General features: G+C 41.2%; 2 protein-coding genes across 2 annotated transcripts; one reads left to right on the top strand and one right to left on the bottom strand.

Moving 5' to 3' along the window:
* Window positions 1-9,843: 9,843 nt before the first annotated feature.
* On the bottom strand, window positions 9,844-12,885 carry LOC133122315 (transmembrane protein 11, mitochondrial-like). Its single transcript, XM_061232242.1, has 2 exons — window positions 12,753-12,885; window positions 9,844-10,806 (listed from the first exon to the last, which is right to left on the bottom strand). The coding sequence occupies exons 1-2, from the start codon at window positions 12,875-12,877 to the stop codon at window positions 10,290-10,292; spliced, it is 642 nt and encodes a 213-aa protein (XP_061088226.1). The 5' UTR covers window positions 12,878-12,885; the 3' UTR covers window positions 9,844-10,289.
* Window positions 12,886-15,616: 2,731 nt separating this feature from the next.
* Window positions 15,617-19,392, top strand: LOC133121254 (ADP-ribosylation factor-like protein 13B; the record flags this gene model as incomplete). The annotated part of the gene is made up of 8 exons (XM_061230459.1): window positions 15,617-15,675; window positions 16,127-16,197; window positions 17,551-17,800; window positions 18,026-18,131; window positions 18,291-18,484; window positions 18,650-18,761; window positions 18,980-19,034; window positions 19,280-19,392. Coding segments are annotated over 8 exons (960 nt in total), but the record flags the coding sequence as incomplete, so codon positions are not given.
* Between the last annotated feature and the right edge of the window lie 919 nt (window positions 19,393-20,311).

Below are 20,311 nucleotides of genomic sequence, written 5' to 3'. Positions count from 1 at the left end.
ACGTTGTTTACAAAACAAGACGTTTTTCTTTTTTTTAATTAAATGTGCACTGTCTCACTTAGCGGCGCCAAGCGTGCTTGCAGGGCGAACGCCATTTTGTCACTCCAGAGAGACTCGTCATCTCTCGGCCTCTCGTTTTCGGTATTTTAACATAAAATTGGAACAAATTCAGTCTGGAAAACGATATGAAGTAAAGTGCATGACGTTGGTTGCTTCGCTGACGGGAAGTCCTTGAGTATGGTCAGGAAGCGTTTCAGGTGTTCATTCCTTTAACTGAAGAGATTAGTATACAGCCATGCAGTTGCAGCCTTGTACCACAAGAGATGTTCACTATGTAGAATGCTATGGGGTAAATAGTGTTCGCTCCGTCATCTCGACCAGCGCCACTCGACTCCACGTCCTGCGGGCCGCTGTCTGCAGGCATTCCCTCCTACCGTGCGCTACACCATCTGATTTCAGTAATTAGCTTATTATCTGAACCAAGTTGATGAGATGATTAGTGAAATCAGGTGGTGTAGCGCTCGGTATGAGCAAAGACCTGCAGACACCGCGGCTCACAGGACGTGGAGCTGAGTAGCGCTCATCTACTCTGTTCCAGTGCGATTATTTTTGTATCGGACATTCGACGGCACTACAGCAGTTTGTGTGTGTAGCCTCATGTGAATAAATGTGTTTTATTCTTGTGGGTTTGTGCATCAAAACATTAACGGTTGTATGTATATATTACAAAAAAAAATAATTGTGAATACAGAAAAGCCATATGAGAATAACTGAATAACTGGTTTAATCTTTCATGCTGAGTGTGTTGCTTCCGTTTACTGTTTTCGGATGTTTCCTTTACTCTTAGGAACTATGAAAGACAGGAAGGCAAAGTAAATATGAACATGCATTTTCCCCTCAGTTCTATGAATGGAAAGCTTGAGTGGTGCTTAAAGGAGAGATTAAAGGAGTATGCTGGATAGGTTTATTTTCTAGCGTGTTCTCGCTCCGTCTCACCAATTCAATACAGCGTCTCCAACGGCAACAGCAGCTCCAAATGGGGGCTGAGTATGAAGGCCACTGGTCATTACCTGCAACTTACAGATCCACTGGTTTTTCCTGCAGAAAAGATCAAATGTTCAGTTCACTAGCTCTTGCAACTGCATTTCTGAATTTGTAATAAGTCCCCTTAATCAAATTGTGAGTCACATTTTGAGAAATATATGAGAAATATACTTGATAACTTCAAGTTGTTTCTGAAAAGTAATACTTAAATTCAGTATCATAAGATTGATATGGCTGAATATGCGCAGGGTATCACTAGATGTGGCAAAATACTTGTGAACCTGACCAATAGGCGAATCTATTCTAGTCTGGACTATTTTCAAAGACTACCTACATGAATGGATCTGCTAGTGTATTAACAGGAAACAATTGCTACCCGAGAATGCTTGTGCTGCTACAGAAGTGTTAAATGTTTGTTGATCAAATAACATTTTAGTTCCATTTGGAGGAATTTGAATCTTGTGTGTATATACATCCTACTTTCTACAACTTGTATAATTGCATAGTGTTTTCACTATTAGCTTCTGCTTTCCTCCATATTAACTCACACACTTTGTACTTTGAAAACTGGATTTGATATCTGGGGTATTTCCTTATAAAGATAGGTATGTGGAGTTTGTGTGAAGGCAAGAGAGAGATTTGGGGTCCTTCCCAAATGTTCTGATCTTGTCTAAAATATTGTACATTACTTGGCTATTTATTGTTAACAATTGTAAAGGGGGTTGGGGTTTTTAATTTTCAAAGAAGAGTTAAGCTAAGGGTTTACTGTTTATATTTTCCATGTAAAATATGTTTTTATGCTTGTGCTTCTAAATGCAGTTTAGGAAAAAATGTTTTTCTGTTTGTAATCAGGATCATGGTTGAGTAAAATTTTATTTTTAATTAAATTCAGGACAATATGTACACTCCATGACTTATGCTACCATTTTATGTCCCCGAAGAAGGATCTGCATATTTTGAATATCTTTATTGACACAACAGGAATGGGTGAATAATAAAAAAGAAAAAAAACTGATATCCCACTGGACATTTCTTTTTCTTAGGTTCTTCTACAGATTATATTTTAAAGTTGGTTTACTAGACGGGGTCATATTCTGTGTTCATGATCAAACGCTGTATGTATGATCAGTTCGTACACACTTTCCAACTTCGCTCTCAGCCATGTCCAATTTGAGATGTTTTTTGTGGGAAGCCTTCCTCTGACCCCTTGAAGTGGTGGAATATCTTGAGAAAGCCTGCTCTGATGCCTCGGTAGCTGCATGCTCCTGTGATTTAGGTCTTCGGTGGGCGCTCCTGGATGACTTCCTCAGTCCCAGAGTGCTGTTCGGGTCCTTAAAGGGCCGGAGCTTCGGGAAATGAAGCCGCCAGGTCGGGCACGTAACATGGATGTGGACAGGAGTCTTGGTGGTCGCTGCATCCACAACTACAACTTCATTGCAGTCCTCTATTGCTACTTCTGGTCTATCACGGTCTGTGGCAGGCTGGAGGCCACTCTCACATGAAACAAGGCCTTGGGGCTTCACTCTCTTCAGGATAATTTTTAAAGTGCGCTGTGTGGGGCACTGAGAAGACTCCCATAAGACGCAGTCTGAATTCTTGGCTTCATTGGGATTGAGAAGTTGGTTTGGAGGCTGGTCATCCTTGTATGAACCAGACAGTTTGTCTGCGAGAGTAGTAGGGAGACTAGTGTCTTTTCCACAACAGCATTCTTCAGATAACTGAAAAATGGACATATACATTAGCATTGCGTTCTTGATTTATGTGCATTGAGTTTAGCTTTTGAAAATACACAAACACACGAAATAATATATTACCCTCTCATCTAAACTTCCAATAGAAATATAATTTAGCTAGTTTTGTGTTTTCTTTTAATAATGAAAGAAAACTTAAGGTAAACCACTTGCCTTGTCCATTTTTGGTCATTTCTTGAATTTCAGACCATGTATGTTACTGTTAGCTTGTGCTTTTCTGTAAAAAAAAACCCCGATTGTTTTCATTTGTTGTTTGGCAACGAAATATTTCAGAATATGACATGACCATCTTTATTGATCTTCAAACTGTTATATTCTAGAATTTTTAGAATGTTTGGTCAGTACATTTTGAACAACTGTTCATCCTCCAACATCAAGTGTTACTGTATCTACAACCGGCTATTTTTCAGCTTAATGCTTATTAGCAGCATATTTTACTAGTTGCTTTTCTTTTTTTGCTGTCACTAGCAGTTGTTTGAAAATACCACACCATGTCACCATGTCAACGTCAACAGCTGCCCCTCACACAAGGCAGAACCTGACAAAATAAAACTTTTCATTTGCTTTTGCTCTTACATCATGACCATGTATCTTACTCTGAATAGTCAAATAAATATATGAATTAAGCCTTCATGTTAGCAATTTGAGTTTGCTTCTTGCGCTGAATTTTCTCCCGTTTTCTCCCAATTTGATAGCCAATTGTACCCTATCTATTCCAATTGCCGTGGATACACCGCAACATCCCCGTCACTCGGCGGCCCAGGAGGATCAGGATATTAGACAGTCATACGCCTTCAACAAGCCGCATCGTCTCTCAAGTTCCCGCGACCGTGACTCCGAGACGAGTGCAATCAGGGCTCTATTGTACACGGCGATCCTGTACAGCGAGCCGAGTCACACCCCCCACCTTTTACCATTAAAATGATTACAAATCTGTACAGCAGCACAAGCATTACAAGCAAACTTTAAAAAAAAATCTATTCATGTTATTAACAAATGATAATATCTAAACAATTTGGCCACTATCGGTCAATCAGTTATCAGTGGGCATGTGACAAGCATGATCGTCATTAAATGTGTATGTATGTTAGCGCATAAACTAGAGCACACCTGGTTGTGATTTGCACTTTATTGCACGTCGCTCTGGATAAGAGCGTCTGCTAAATGGCTATAATGTGATGTAATGTGTCAAATTGTGGGACAAAAGTTTTGTACCATTGGTCTAGAAGGCTATGTGTCCATACAGTTTAAAGATAAATCATTCTGCATTCTGCTTGGTTCCCGTTAATGGCCGCTTGTAACTATATTTCTATTATTGTCTTTGTGTGAAGGAACAGGCTGATAAGTGTCAGTGGACACACACACACACACACACACACACACACACACACACACACACAAAGCTGGGGTTTTTTACGGACATACATGCACGTGCATTTTGTTGTCTTCGTTCTAACCTGCTTGATTCCAGCGAACACAAAACATTCTCACTATGTTGCTGTCATGTAGCAACATTATTAATATTCCAGTACCATTGTGAGAACATTCAGTGTTGGCTGGGATGTCTGAATACCGTATAGATTTTAAAAAACGTTTGATGTTATAATAATGTTAATTTTAGTAGGCTACTCAATGTAATCTGAATTTGATAGTTTTTTCTTCTGTAATCTGCAATTATTTTGTTGTATTTGTTCATGTAACATGCATACACTATTGTATGAAAAATTTCATTATTAATGGCAGATAATTTGCTAAAGAGCTTTTCTGTAAAGTCTACATTGGAACAGGCTCTCGTTTAAATAAGGAAATCTAGCCCCAGGAGCAGGCACTTTGAGTTTGCATTATGTTCATTTTAGTCTTATGAAATGCAAACATTTGTGAAAGTTTTTCCATATTAAAGAATGAACGGCAAAGGCAAGTTCAAGGAATGAACAGTTCCCCAAGTGCTACAAATAATCCACCACGTGCACAATACAGCATACAATTCCTAAATCAAAATGCTCTTGGAAAGAATGCTTATGATAGTTTTTTGGTAATCCTCCACAGAATGCACATTACACCAACATCATATGCTTGTTCAGCCCATTGTGAGTTACAGGGATGAATAAGTGCAGTTACAGTCATTGGCTTAATCCCCAACTGCTTTACACTTGTGTGACAATTCCCTTTCATCACTGTTATCTGCAACATGAATGATGAAACAAAGCCAGCTAATTTAATCCAAGGGTGCATTTCAGTTGTTTCCACTGGAGTAGTTTGATAGCAGGGAGATTGTGCAGGGGGTGGGGCAGCCTGTAGCCTAGTGGTTAAGGTGTACATGACTGGGTACATGACTGGGTACATGACTGGGGCCCTCAAGATCAGTGGTCCGATCCCTGCACAGCTGTTCGGCCCTTCAGCAAGGCCCTTAACCCCACATTTCTCCAGGGGGGACTGTGTCCCACTTAGTCTAATCAACTGTGAGTCGCTTTGGATAAAAGCGTCAGCTAAATGATATATAATGTAATGTGTGCATAATATACAACCATGTTTTCAGAGCAGCCTGGGGTTTCTGGCGCATCACAGAGGCCATGACAGTGGGACCATGTCTGGGTTGCAGGGTTGTTGAAGATCCAATCTCCACTCGCTCAACTCCCCTTTAAAGCTTTTTCCTTTAATGAATTTTGATTTCACTGTATTGAAATCTTTAGTTGTCCAAGTTTCCTGTTCACATGTCAACACTGAAATTGAAACTGACAGTTGATATGAATAGGGTTTGAGTCGGGCCCCGGTGTTTCACGCAGCTGTGATTCTCTTGAGGTGAAATCCGGCGTGACTGTAGCAGTTTGTGAGAGATTTCATCAGGGTGAGAAACATCCATCCATCCATCCATTATCTGAACCCGCTTATCCTGAACAGGGTCGGGGGGCTGGAGGGGGCTGGAGCCTATCCCAGCATACATTGGGCGAAAGGCAGGAATACACCCTGGACAGGTCGCCAGTCCATCGCAGGGCACACACACCATTCACTCACACACTCATACCTACGGGCAATTTAGACTCTCCAATCAGCCTAATATGCATGTCTTTGGACTGTGGGAGGAAACCGGAGTACCCGGAGGAAACCCACGCAAACACGGGGAGAACATGCAAACTCCGCACAGAGAGGCCCCGGCCGATGGGGATTCAAACCCAGGACCTCCTTGCTGTGAGGCGGCAGTGCTACCCACTGCACCATCCGTGCCGCCTGGGTGAGAAACAGCCTGAGTTTATTCCAAAAATCTCACCCTGCTGTTACAGTACTTTACTGTAAGTTAACATTACAATGCATTTTGATTTCAAGTATTACAGTAGTTCTCTGAAGCTCTAATATGTCTGTGTTCTGCCCGTTCTCTGCGTTTCCCCCATCCCCTCGTGTTCTTGCTTGTATCTCTAACATCTGTGCACACACTGTAGGCAGGGCAGTGCTGAATAGCCTGGGGTGCAGTAAACAAATGCCCACTGTTTATGTACACAAGTGTAATTACAGCAGTTCTGGTTACCACACAGCCATCCAGATGATCTGGACAACACACGCCACCTCATATGTCCAAATCGATTTCCAAATCACAACCTAACACAGGTACAAAACATTAATAAAATTTTAAATATTTATTATATTGTATAATTGAAATTCATTATCTTCATTATGATGGAAACTTTCTCTTAAATCCCACAAACCAATCATTCTAATTGTAATTAGACACTTAAAGGTACAATAGGTAATTTCCCACCCCTTCTCTGTGAACACGCTGATATTGAAATGCCATTGGCTGTGGCAATTAGAACCAATTTCCAACCAATGAGCTTGAATTATTGTACAGCTATAAGGCCCATCAATTGCATATTTTGAAACTACACTGATGGTAGGTATGGACGAAGAAGTTGAAGATATCCAGCCAGTGGGGTTACACAGTTCACGTTATTAGTGGAGTGCCTAGGCCTAGTGGTGCTTCTGTCCAATCTACAGACCCCCTCTCGGAAATGGAGAGTAGAGGGCAGCAGCCCGTGATGACCATGGCGATCTCTGCCGTCAAGCAAAAGGGTCAGGACAACCTGCAGGCTGGACCACTGCCCAATACAGCTTTCTTGAAGAACATGGCTTTGTGTACACTAATCCCGAAGCACAATGCCCATGCCCCACTGCATAGGGAAGGGGAGCGAGGGGAAAAAAAACTGAAATCTTTCTTTCAGCTTCCTGGCAGTGCTGGCAAGCGAAATGCCGCAGAGCCAGCAACTAATCTGAGCCAGTGAACAACATGCCTCCACAACTGAAACGAGGCTTTCATGAAATTGATTTAACACGTGAATGGAAAGCTTGATAAGAAACTTCCCCCAAAACACAAACCCGTGTAATTTAAGATTAATTGATGCTAAACAACAGTGGCGTCCTAGTACTGGTACACCGCCCTCAACATTGTGCTTTTCAAGTAGTACACTTATCACCGTGCTCCAGAGAAACATGCAGAAAAATACATGTACACAGAAACACTTAGAAGATAAAGGAAATTTATTAGAGCTATAGCGCTAAAAATTCACCTTTAAAGAAATACATCTTAACATAATACTGAAGTCTAAAAAGACTTTTATTCTCCCCTTCAGCAACTACAGCCACATACAACTGAGGAACAGGTGACGGTGTACAATGTCTACATTGCAAAACACATGTAAACCTGTACTGAGGTCCAAGGACAACACAGGTGGCATGGCTGAAGAGGCTTTCATTTTCACCTGTACAGGGAAAGCCTTAGTTCAGGATCAAGGTCGGCTGTGAGAGAAAGGTCCGATTGCTGAAGAGTCGATCCTCTTTGGAGCGCTCCAAACGTGTTCTTCCCTGAAGCACAGTTGACATGTCGCTGTTCTCTGCTGAGATAAGAAGCTACTCTGAAGAAGGGGAGAGGACATGCTCCTCTTATTAGTGCTCTGTAAAAAATGTGAAAAAGGTCAGGTCCCTTCATTCAATGTTCAGAAACTGCTGAGAAAACGACGCTGCTTAATCTGCACACGTCAGAGTAGAGTCAGTTTAAACAATGCGTCAAAGCATACAAGACCTCCGCGTGGTAGCTGTTTGATAACCAAAATGAAATGGGCGCCATTTTGATTTTTTTGTGTGCTGTTCTCCTTTTGAGTCAGCTCATTCTGAATGTCATGGGAGGGGACTCCAGTGCTTCCATGGAAACGTCAGCAAAAGTTTACAAGTAGGGAACCTCATTTTGGAGCCTGAGTGAAAGGGAGTATGTTCCACTGCCCTAGAAACTGCTGCTTATTTTAACATGATGCCTGGATTACCACAACGGTGAAGAATGCCAGTTCTGGGCAGCATTCCTTTGAGGGGAAACAAGAGGTCCCAAGCAAACACAGGCTCTGTGATTCAGTCTTCCCTTGCCACTCAACAAAAAAAAGAAAAGAAAAAAAGAACACCACAAACCCAGGACATGCCCCAACATGTCTTAACAGAAAGGGACTGCAAAAGGGTTGAAAAAAATGACGTGGGCCTTTTGTTTTATTCAAAAGGAAAAGGCCTTCAAAACAATGCTTCATTCAACAAAACAAGGACAACTCAAACACCCTTTTCAGAGAACTGTCAGCCTAAATTAAGAATGTCTGTTCCGTAGTATAGAGAGGGTGCAAGTATGATACATCCAAGGAAATGGGGACAATGTCCAAATCCAAAATGCCCCATCAATCAGGAAATGGACTGGATTCCCACACCCAATTACATTTTGGCACAGCCATGCAGTTTCAGATTTCAGGGCAGATCTGCTCATTAATGATTAATGCTTCGTACATGTCTTAAGAAAAAAATGTAAGGAGTTAATCATTTCAATAAAAAAAGTAACATATATACAAAACAAAGAATAAATGACAGTCTGAAATCAGAAAAAAAACTTTTTTTGAAAAAAACTTCAGTTTTCCAATATTAGTATTTACACTACCAACATAAGGATTACGCTATACTGAAGTCAAAGTGCAGTGGGAGAATGATGATTAAATATCCCCCAAAACAGGTACTGCGGGTGATGAGCACAAGTTAATCGGTCCCATTGTTGCATTTCGTCATAAAGTATACCTGGAAAGGGGTGCAATAATTTATACAGCCGTGATTCACAGTCGGAAGGCTTGGTGCCAGTGTACATAGACCTGCGGTTGGCTTTTATTGCGGTAAAACCGGAAAGCAGCAATGCCGCACAGTAAATAAGCTGCAAGGGCATGAGGCTGTGGAACAGGAATCCTACCTTGCATAGGTCTACCCCTGATTTGATATGAAGTGAGACCGTTCCTTCAAAGTTGCTCTTCAGTACTCCCCATGACTTCTTAAATAAATGTAATGTCTTTGCAAATCCAGGGGAACTACTTTACTGAGACACACTTTCATTGAATTGAAAAATACAAGAGTCCAATGCTATTAAGGTTTCCTTCAAAATATTGCTCCTTAATAAGGTTAATTCACAACTTCAGCTACATTTATGCTCTACGTGTCAGGTTTGGACTTTCACATCAATGTTACACTGAAGAAGCTAATAAAATAACTGCAAGCCTTGTTTTGTGGATACAAAAAATTTGAAATGATATCTGGTAATGTGGACATGAGACATACATGAAAAGTACAGACTGCGTTCTCTTATGTTCTACTTATATAATACTGGCTGAAAGTTCACAAAGATTCACAATTCGGCAATAAATCCAAGAGGGCAACCGAGAACACTTACTTATTCTGGAGGGGGTATCATAACCAAGTCATTAGCAATTAAGGCCCCTCACCATGATCTTGAGATACTCAAGAAATGAATGACCCACCTCCATTACAAAATAAAGACATGACCGTATTAGATTGAGAATGAAGATTTAGAAATAATAATGGTCAGTAAACATGAATGTTCAAAATGGCTCCTCTCACAAAGCTCTCAGCACATGCAATGTACTGGAGAATGTAAGTTTGGAGAATAAAGCAGAGGTAAGCCAACCCCGGGGGGGGGGGGGGGGGGGGGGGTGACACTTGAGCAGTACTAAAACAAAATACAATACAGATAATGGTTTCAAATATCCTAAAGTTTAATGAAGATGTGACTTTATGACCTTCATAAATGGTCACAATAAAGCTACCAAGACAGACAAAAAATATCAGGCCATTGTTAATACGCAAAACATTGTCAATTTTTCATCACACTGTCACAACCCTCAAGATATTTTCAATCACCAAACTCAACTTTAGTGTCTAGTTTACCAAGAGTGCTTATGCACACATGTGCATATGTACCCACTGCATGTCACTCAGTGCACCAAAATGAAAAACAGGAGGGGGTGAGGGTGGGAAATAATCATCTTAACCATATCTTTTTGTAGGCAAACAACCAAAACTTGAGTGTCAAAACAACTGCAGAAGCTTAATATCTTTGTCTTTCAAGGTCTTTTCCGCCATTGCCGTCACATTATTTCTCCATTTGTATTTTTCCTTTTCGATTTTTTAAAAAGGAGCTCAAACGATGTAAAGTTCGTAGACCTTCTTGACGCAGTAGGCCAGGGCGGCCAGCGCTATCGTGTTGTGGAGTCTCTTTCTGTGGACGTCGTCCTTCCGCACCAGCACCACGGGCGTGGAGGAGGTGAGCGTGTGCAGCGGGAGGCGGGACAGTTTGTGGCTGTCGTACTCCACCTGGTACTTGCAGCAGGGGTCGAACTGCCAGGAGATCCCGTAGAGGGCAGCGCAGGCTACGCTGAGGGCGCCGGCCGGCAGGGCAACGTAGCGCGAGTACTCTGGCGGCAAGGAGAGGGGGGTGAGGAGGCAGGTCGCCCCGGCCAGCACGGCCGACTTGTGCAGGCAGTTCCCCACCGCGACCCAGCGCGCCGTCTCGTCGCCGATGCGCGTAGGCTCGATGACAATGTACTTGTACTGGGCCTCCAGGGCCTGCTCCAACTCGTACTCAAACTGGTCCTGCGCGTTCTCCCCGTTGTAGATCTCGTGCACGATGTAGCAGTCCGTAGAGCCCATTACTCCCCTGCGCATGGAGGACACGACAGGCGCCAAACACAGGAAAGAGGAGGGGGCAGTTAGAGTAAAAGACAAAAGATTTAATCATTTCTTCTGACTATTATGACATGCGCCTGAACCAATGAAAAGAAATGTATGTTTTTAAGGACTTGCACAAGACGCAGACTCGTAACAAGTACTAGGATTATTACACACAATAATCAGCACCAATTTTGACAGGAACAGATCAGGGGCATCTCAACTGTTTCTTGTTTTCATTCAAATCCTAATGGATTAATCTGTCCATGTTGGTTGGACTGCTGATGTTGATTTGCAATTTTATGCTTTTTTTTATATGTACCTAACTGCGACGCAAAACATATTGATGTTTGACTTCAATTGCCAGCTGAAAAAATCTAGTTTTTACACCACATTCATACCGGTCGAAAAGACCAAGAGGCTACACCAATATATTAATTATGTGTATGACTGGTGTAAATCAGCCTAAATATCTCCTGGGCTTGCAGGAAACTGCAGCGGATATACATTTTCTCTTACTTTCTCAAATTGTCTGTGCACACAGCTGAAAACAGAAAAATCAGTATTCAGCTGTGTGTATCCACCGATCAAACATTTGGGATAATCATGTAATGTTGGTACGCTGCATTCGGGATGTTTGTGTAGGTTACCCACTGCACAGTTCTGTAATTTTACACATCAAAAAAAGATTACCCAACCCCCCCCCCCCCCCCCCCCTTACGCGAACACTAGTTAGCTACATTACAGTTTGCTAGCTAACTTTGCAGTCCTATTGCGGCCTTTATTTAGCCACTAGCTTGCCGAAGCTAACAAGATAAGTAGTTGCTAGCCAACATTACTGGATGGTAAGGGCCACCCAACAAACATATATTGCATGGTGTTAAACGTCCATTGGCTAACTTAGTTGTCAATCTGGTTGGAATTTTTGTAGCTAGGGTTTAGCCATGTAAGATGCTAAACTAAATTTACCCACATGTAACGTTGACAAACGTTAGCTAGCTTACATCCCATACATAACTTGCTAAAATTAGGAGATTATAATATTTAAAATGCAGTAGCTAACTAGCTAACAAAGATAATCACGAGTCACGACAGAAGTGAACAACGTTTAGTTAGCCAAGTTATCTATCTATCTAGCTAGCTAGCCAATAAGCCAGTCAGCGTTAGCGAACACAATGCTATACAAGTAAGTTAGCTAGCTATATCGATTCATAAGTTAACGTTAGCAAACGTTGGCTGAAGCTCCAATTGCATTTGGTAACCAATAACGCTAAACATAGCTAACATAATGGCTAGCGGGTTGGCCATCCATCTAACGTTGGGTAACTAGCCTAACTCTTGTAACGGCGGTGTAATTCAACGGGAAAGCAAGCAGCAACGAGCTAACTACTTCATCACAATATGACCATTTGATATAGCTAAGTGATATGATGGCTATATAGCGAACATTTTCAAACGATTGTGCTGGTGAGCGAATGAGCTAACTCTAGCCAAAGGTCGCTAACTAACCAACTAACTTAGCTACCTAGCAGAGTTTACGGCAAAATAACGTTAAGTATGCTACGTTGATTAAGTTAGCTAGCTAACAGTTACAAGTACCAAGCCACATACGTAGAGTCAGGTCGACCAAGTCTACCAGCCAACAGTGGCTAGTTTAACAGATTTAAAGCGTAGAGAAGGATTACGTTAGTTATATTGCACTTCTAGATAATATGTGATCTGCAGTGACTAACGTTAGCTACCTAGCTAGCTGCAAACTGGCTAGTATGCTAATACCAAAACATTACATTAGGATCACTTATCTACGAATAGTGCCACTTGACAACCAAATTGTTACTTGGTAAAGCATTCTGTAGAAAATCTAATATAACTATATTTTGTTCAAAGTTAACCGATTTGTAATAACTTAGTTTAACAGAATAAAGTATTGCTGACCTCTCCCTCTCGACTGGGACACCGCGCCTCCTTCCGAACGCCGCCATCTTGGGAGACTCATTATCGCTGCGTTTACTGCGTGCGACGATGCACGACCGAAAGTGTAGTTCGCTAGCGTATGACATATTTTGAAACATAGTACAGAGAAATACGACTCCCGCCATGCATTTCGAAAATAACATAAACCCTGAGAGCAACTCATATTTATTAAACCTTTGTGGGAACCGGTGTTTGGGTCTAGGTATCATGGAATAATCCGTAATTCACTTGTTATTCAAAAACGTAAATCTGTTATTTGTTTAAAAACCAAAAACGAAGAAACGGAGCTGTTTTTCGTTTTTGTTGTCAGGACGAAAAACGAAAAGCAATTTTGGTTTTTGGAAACATTTTTGTCACATATCATCCTTATTGAATTGAAGAATGAACGAGTTTCTGGCTGAGCTTCCACATAGCCAAGTGTTTATAAATGATACAAAACTATAATATATCTGAAATAATAATAACTATAATATATCACGACTACCCTAGGCTACATATCACATCAACTAGTTCACGTTTTCTTAATCTGAAGTTACAGGTCACCAATGGGTGAGGTATAACACTTTGCTCTTTTATGATGTAGGCACCAGCGGCTGCTCACGCTTCATCATTCAGTGTACAGACTTAATACAACAGACCTTGTTTCACTTTGAAATGTGGGTAGGTGAGCACACTCACCTCTGGTTGTGGCATTCAGCCAGTGTGTGGGAACAATGAAAATACATCTCCCGTTTCCATCTCCTCAAGAGCCGGGGGGGGGGGGGGTCTTTGCCTGGTGCCTCAGTAGCCGTGCTGATGCTGGACTGGACTGCAAGTACACTCCCCACCCCTTTCCCAACCGTTATGCCGGCTGAGCTTCCCAGACATTGTGGCACATTCTTGTCGGAGGGTTTGGGGATTCCCCCTCTTCTGCAGTTTCACCCCAGTCTCACCCCAGCCTCTCCTCCCAGTACCTGCTGAACAGGGGACAGTCATGGCTGACCAACCCAGGGACAGGCAGTTGATTTACGATGCCAGCATGCACTCGATATTGCCCCCTGGAGGTAGACACCACCACCTCTGTATTGGGGGATAAATATCACCATGAATGCACGAGACTGAGACGTCCTCACCTCACTTGATCCCCTCATATTCAGGGTAATCATGCTACAGCAGTTGATCGGTGCCTCTGTGTCCTTTCCAGCAATCTTCCCAGGGCAATCTCTAGCCTTTTCACGCCACTTGGAAGAGCTCATATGCACCTGTCGAGCACAATTCACTCCAACACAGAGGGTCCTTCCCCCGCAATGAGCAGCAACTTGGGCCCTTGCTGAGAAGGCAGAATTGTAGGAATACCACCCTCTTCAGTTCAGACCACAGGTCTTTCATTGGGTTTAAATTTGGAGACTGAGATGGCCTTTGCAGAACATGGTTGTTGTTTTTACTTAACAAATTCTATGTGGTTTTTGATGTATGCTTGGAGTCATTGTTCTGCTGGAAAATCTACCTATGACCAATACTCAGCTTCCTAGCAAAGGCAACCAGATTTTCTGCCAAGATTTCCTAGACTTTCCTTTCTTTCCTAGAATTCATTGTGCCATTGACCACTGGCAGCAAAACATCACCAAAACATCAATGGCCCACTGCTATATTTGAGAGTTGGAAGGTCTAATTTCCATTTAAATTTGTCTTTAAGTGCTAAAAACACATCAAAACCAGCATACACACTGGCCCTTGAAGACTGGATTTGCCTAACACCACTCATTTTTTGACTGATGGAATAAGGCATGAACTGAAACAGGGACACTAGTATCTGACCATTGTGGCCAGAAGTTCTGCTTGTTTTCATCCCTCCCCACTAAAAAATAACTGAGTTAAACCTGGGACATTAATCACTCAGTTAACAATCAAGCCATATTTGAGTATTTCACAGTAAAATAAAGGGAACACATGAGTTTACATACTTTATATCCAAATAATATTGTAATAATAATGTAATGAACATGCTGAATGTCATTTCAAGAAATCAATAGCAGTATCTACAGTTAATTAATAAAGCACTTAGTCATCCTGTAATGTAGTTGTGTCCTGTTGCTATGAGCTCAATATCATGATCATCATCTGTCATTTTGGACATTATGGAACTTTTACCTCCTGTAAAGGAAATCATGAGAGAAACCAAGACAATAATTTATTTCTGGAGCTCTGCATGACAAAATGTTAATCGTGTGTTAATACTAAAATACTTTTTTGCTCTCCTCAGAAGTCACATCTGTGAAACTCTTGACACTGTTGTGTGCCTTCTGTCCTCTCTATCTGTATATTCGAGAATATAACATCTATCACTACACTGCTGTACTTGGTTATACCTCCTCATGGATATTCATAAGTGCATCAAATTTGAATATTTGCAAGGGTGTCAAACCAAAATCACAGTGTCTTTGGATTTTTGTGGTTTACTTTCAATCATGTGCCAATTAAGGCCTCAAGAACAAGGTGTGTGTATTGTTTAGCCAATAAAACCACTTGTGCTGAAAACATCCTGATCTGGAGTTTGACGCTTGTGTAGTAGACTGAAGGATCAGGTTTAAGAATCAGAGCTGAATGCCTGTTTGGCTGATAGAACCTTTGCTAATCAGGTTGTTGTTTATGTTGCCAGGCCAACAGTATCATTCTGTTTTTTGTGTTACCAGGGCAATAGAATTCTGATACTGTGACATCATAAGATCAAAATAAAATTGACTACTAAAGTGTGGGATATCAGATCAATCATCATTGTTCGCATTCAACATTTGCTGTACCATTTGCTTGAGTTATTCTGTTTCTGCTTTTAATTAATATATACTATTGACATCCTGATGGAGAGCTGTTGGAGTTTTCTAAGACAATGTGGAAGGCCTAGAAGGTGAGGTTAATTTGTTAACTCTTGGCAAATGGATCCTGACTGTCACAGAAGCAGGCTTCAGCTTGATCACTACAGTACAGCCTACTCTGTTGATATGTAACCAACAACCAAATGAAGGTGGGCCAAAGTAAATGAGATGACTGAAACAGATCAGGAAGTAGTTGGGCTAAATAGCTAATGTGTGTGTGACAGATGGATATTCATGCATATGTGGAACTGGATATTATATTCTGTATTTATTCTGCTGCTTTGCAATGTCAAAAAATAAATAAATAAAATACATAAAATACATATAACATAAATAAATTAATCAAGTTTGAAAGTGAACCAAATTGACCCAGGGCAGTCTTCAACAGAAGAGATATATTAGTTGCTTCACTACATTTCAATAGTGGTTTAAGCTTTGCCATTTAGAAACAGCACTATAGCCTGTTCTCTTTTCAACTGCTAGGAAAGTAACATTGGCCATTCTGGGACTTGATAATGCTGGGAAAACTGCGACAATAAGGAGCATTCAAGGAGGTAAGGTTTTATTTGTGACCAGGCAAGTATAACCCATAACTTGCTTGCCTATTTCAGCATGTAGCATGACATACATAATTTTTCTCACTTACAGACCCAACCGATAGTTTTCTTATAAGGCTGACATTGAGAAGCACTGAATACTGTGCTGAAAAAATAGAAAAAGTTTTTTAAATTATTGTTGCCACTATCTGTTCTGGGGGATTCATATCTGTAGTGCCAGGAAGGGAGAGGGAACATTGCCCCCTAGTGGACAGGTATGGCCACAGCTGTGACAAATGGTAATCGCATCAGCTGTGGCCCATTGCCTAATCATTGGGCTTCATAAAAAGGCATTGCTCGCCAGCCTAGGGGATGATTTCCTTAAGAAACTGCTGGGAGTTAGAGCTTGGTGTTTTGGACTGTTGGTGGTTTTAGGGTTTATTTTGTTTTACTTTGCGGCGGTCCTTTCGTTATTTCAGGATTTTTGTTCTGGGCAAAATAAAGGGCAATTAATAGTGATGGGGAAATTACACTTAGATTAGCCAATTCTATCACAAATAGGTTCATTACCCAAGGCCCCATTCAACACAATGCACACTAGTGACACCTGCTGGTAAAATAATGGAGAGCCGCCAAATAATTATAAATCACATACTCTTATCATTAGAAAGAAACATTACTGACAAGTAGCCTAGTAGCAAAGTGTACTACTGGTGTAACCAATAAGGGTTCTCTTGGTATCTCTTTATGATTTTTTATCATTAGGCTATGTTTGCTCTAATTTCTCCCTACTAATTTATATAATATATATATAATATATCATTTCGGATTCAGCAAGTTAGAAAATGGGTCAATAATACAATTATGTTAAGTCAGTTTACTACAGAACTGTTTACAGGAAAATTGTAATAAAGGACAATTTGTGTGGGTTCAACTAGGCAGTAAAAGTGCTTGTGTAACTGCGGAAACTCGGCACTTAATGACCACAATGACAACCGGCGATTGAAAATCACATCTGATTTTCAGAATATTTTAATTTGAGTAAAAATACTGTTTGTTTGGGGAGAACATGAACATTTAAACTATATAGGAGCAAGACTGATTTAACTGACGTATATTTGGAGTCTGTAGCCTTCACACATCATCAGTTCATCTAAAAAAAACACAAAAGATAAACACTTTGGTGAAAATACATTACTTTCAGGGTGCTAAAACACAGATTTGTTAATAACTCTTGATGAAGTTTTCGAATTACTGTGACACACACACAAGAAGTGTGTATAATACATATGTGAAAACAAACCTATCACTATTGCTCAAATACAACTATGCAAAATCCCCATGTTTGCTGTATTTTTATCCCTCTTTTAGAAAACCCGGAAGATGTATCCCCTACTGTGGGATTTTCTGCCGTGGACCTGAAACAGGGACAGTATGACGTGTCCATGTTTGACCTTGGCGGGGGAGAGGGTATTCGCGACATCTGGAAGCACTACTTTGCCGAGTCTCATGCTGTGATGTTTGTGGTGGACTCCAGTGATGTCCAGCGCATGAACGAAGCCAAGGAATCACTGGCCAAAGTGTTAAGACACCCTTGCATCGCTGGGAAGCCAGTTCTTCTGTGAGTATAATTATCTGCACTGAATATGACTCTACCTGCTATAAAGAGGGAATGGGTGGTGCTGTACAGAGAGAGCCAAGTTAAATAGTGTGAACTAACTGTAAAATGTAATTACTGCTGGAGCCTCTAATTCTAATCTGTACTTTAGGATGAGAATGGATAGTTATGGCTAATTTATAGCAATGAACTAAATTTATGGATGAAATGATATCCCTTTTGTGTTAGCCTGGCAAACAAACAGGACAGAGAAGGAGCCCTACGTGAGGTGGATATCATAGATCATCTGTCCCTGGAGACGCTTGTGAACCAGAACAAATGCCTCTCTAAAATAGTGAGTATTGATTGGAGTCTGATGGAGAGGTGATCACGTCACTGCGATGACATTCTGATGTAATGTGTGATGTGTAGTATTTGCCAGTATTATCAATGTTATGCAACATGTAGCTCAAGGAGATAGATCAAGGCTTCAGGTGCAAAATTAACATTTCAGGTGCCGTGTTCTGCTGTGAAAACCATTGGGAAAAAGGCCATTCAGAGTGGACTGCAGTGGCTTCTGAAGACTGTAGCCAATTGCTATGACTTGATCAGTGAGCGTGTGCAGAAGGATACGGTGGAGCAGAGAGAGCAGGAAGAGAAGGAGAGGAGAGAACGGGCAGAAAGGGTGCGCCTGGTTCGAGAGGAGAGGTAAGAGCAGTTTCATCCAGAATCGCTCAGATAAAATCAATTAATCTGTGGCATGTACCCTCCTCCACATGTCTATATGGGCCAATCCATGGCCCCACCCTGAAATGACTTGTGTTATGTAATTTAGATGTGCAAAAAGTATTGATATTTGAAATACTGTGACAGGGAAAGGAGAGAGCTGGAGGAGGCTGAACTAGAGGATAAGTCTGCAGAACCGGAGCAGGAGGCCGGCATCAATGGCGATCCTTTCCAACCGATTGGAGCCGTCATCTCAGTGGTAAGAACTCAGATCAGGGATGAGGAGAGTGAACATGACTCAGCTCAACACACAACACTCAAACAGTGAAAGACACACCATGATCTGAGCAGAAAAGTGCAATTCAAGTGCAATTGCTTCCCTGCTGAAAAAAAACAGCTCATGTTGAATTTTCAAGCTGGGTTTTACAGAAGGGTTGAGTTAGAATATGCTAATGTGTATTTGTGCTCACAATGTAGATGATAGTGAAGAAGACAGAGAGCAAGAATGATAGTGCAGAGAAGATTGAGCAAGGTAAGTGTCCCTCACCTTCCTCCCCAATGTTACACACAGTTGTCTAATACACATAAACACATTTTCTTTAGCAATCTTTTTTTAAACCACAGATGTATGAAGCTGTAATGCCGCCTTTCTTAGAATGAGGAGTAATACAAACTATTTTATAGACTGATAGAAAATGCACATTTACTTAAATTCACAATGGATGTCGTAGTCTGAAAAGGAGTAATAATCTTACCGCACAAGTGTCTCCTTTCCAGCTTCAGCAGACCCCATTCCAAAGAAGAAGAGGAAGCTGTTCTTCTGGAGGAAGAATAGAGTGGTGCCCTTCACACCAGATGACGGCACTCAAATGCAGCGCCATTGCGTCTGAACCAGGGTCGGCTGGTTCAGATGCAACGTGGTGAAGCCAGAGTGACAGGGCTCCTTCATCAAACCTGTAATTCCCCAGACCAAGCCCAAAGTCTCTCCCACTTAACCCCCAACAACTCTGCCAGAGAGAAGACAAAGTGCAATTACTGTACAGTATGTCACATATACAGTGCAGTCTGTAAATGTTTGGACAATAGTACAATTTCTGTTCTTTTGTCTCTGTGAGCAAGCACATTGGATTTGAAATGAAACCACGGATATGAGGTTAAATGAGGCTTTTGCCATCTGATAAAATTCAACCTTGGCCTCATGTCCACAAGACTATGCAGGCTCTTTCAGGTACTTCTAAGTAAACTGTAACCTGGCCTAACTAGTGGTTTGCATCTTGCAATGTAGCCTCTGTAGATATGTTTGTGAAGTCTTCTGCAGAGAGTAGTTACTGACACATCCACGCCTGCCTCCGGAAGAGTGTTCTATTGTGCAGGTGTTTAATTAATATTGGTGAGAATTCTTCAGTCATCAACTTGAGAGGTCTTACATGGCCTTCCTGCTGCTTTGCAATTACTGTGCTCACCAGTGCTGTCTTTCTTCTTAATGATGTTCCAAACTGTTTATTTTTGTAAGCCAATTGTTTGGCCTATATATCTGACTGTATTTTTTTTATTCTTCAGCCTCATAATGGCTTCTTTGATTGTCATTGGCACAACTCTAGTCATTATGTTGTATGTACTGTATGTATGTATCATCTTACTTGTATATTGCTGACTATTAAATATGAAGGCTATACTGTTCATTTATTTGACAAAATATGAAATCTTCACAGACTAACACTTACGTATTTATGGGAATATGAATTTCGGTAAGTAGTGGTGCACTATGGAAGCATTTAGTTATGTGAAAATGCTTGTTGTGGGCCATTC

The sequence above is a fragment of the Conger conger genome, chromosome 2 (genome assembly GCF_963514075.1).
Source record: "Conger conger chromosome 2, fConCon1.1, whole genome shotgun sequence".
Classification (NCBI taxonomy): Eukaryota; Metazoa; Chordata; class Actinopteri; order Anguilliformes; family Congridae; genus Conger; species Conger conger.
This window is presented reverse-complemented; position numbering and strand designations above follow the sequence as displayed.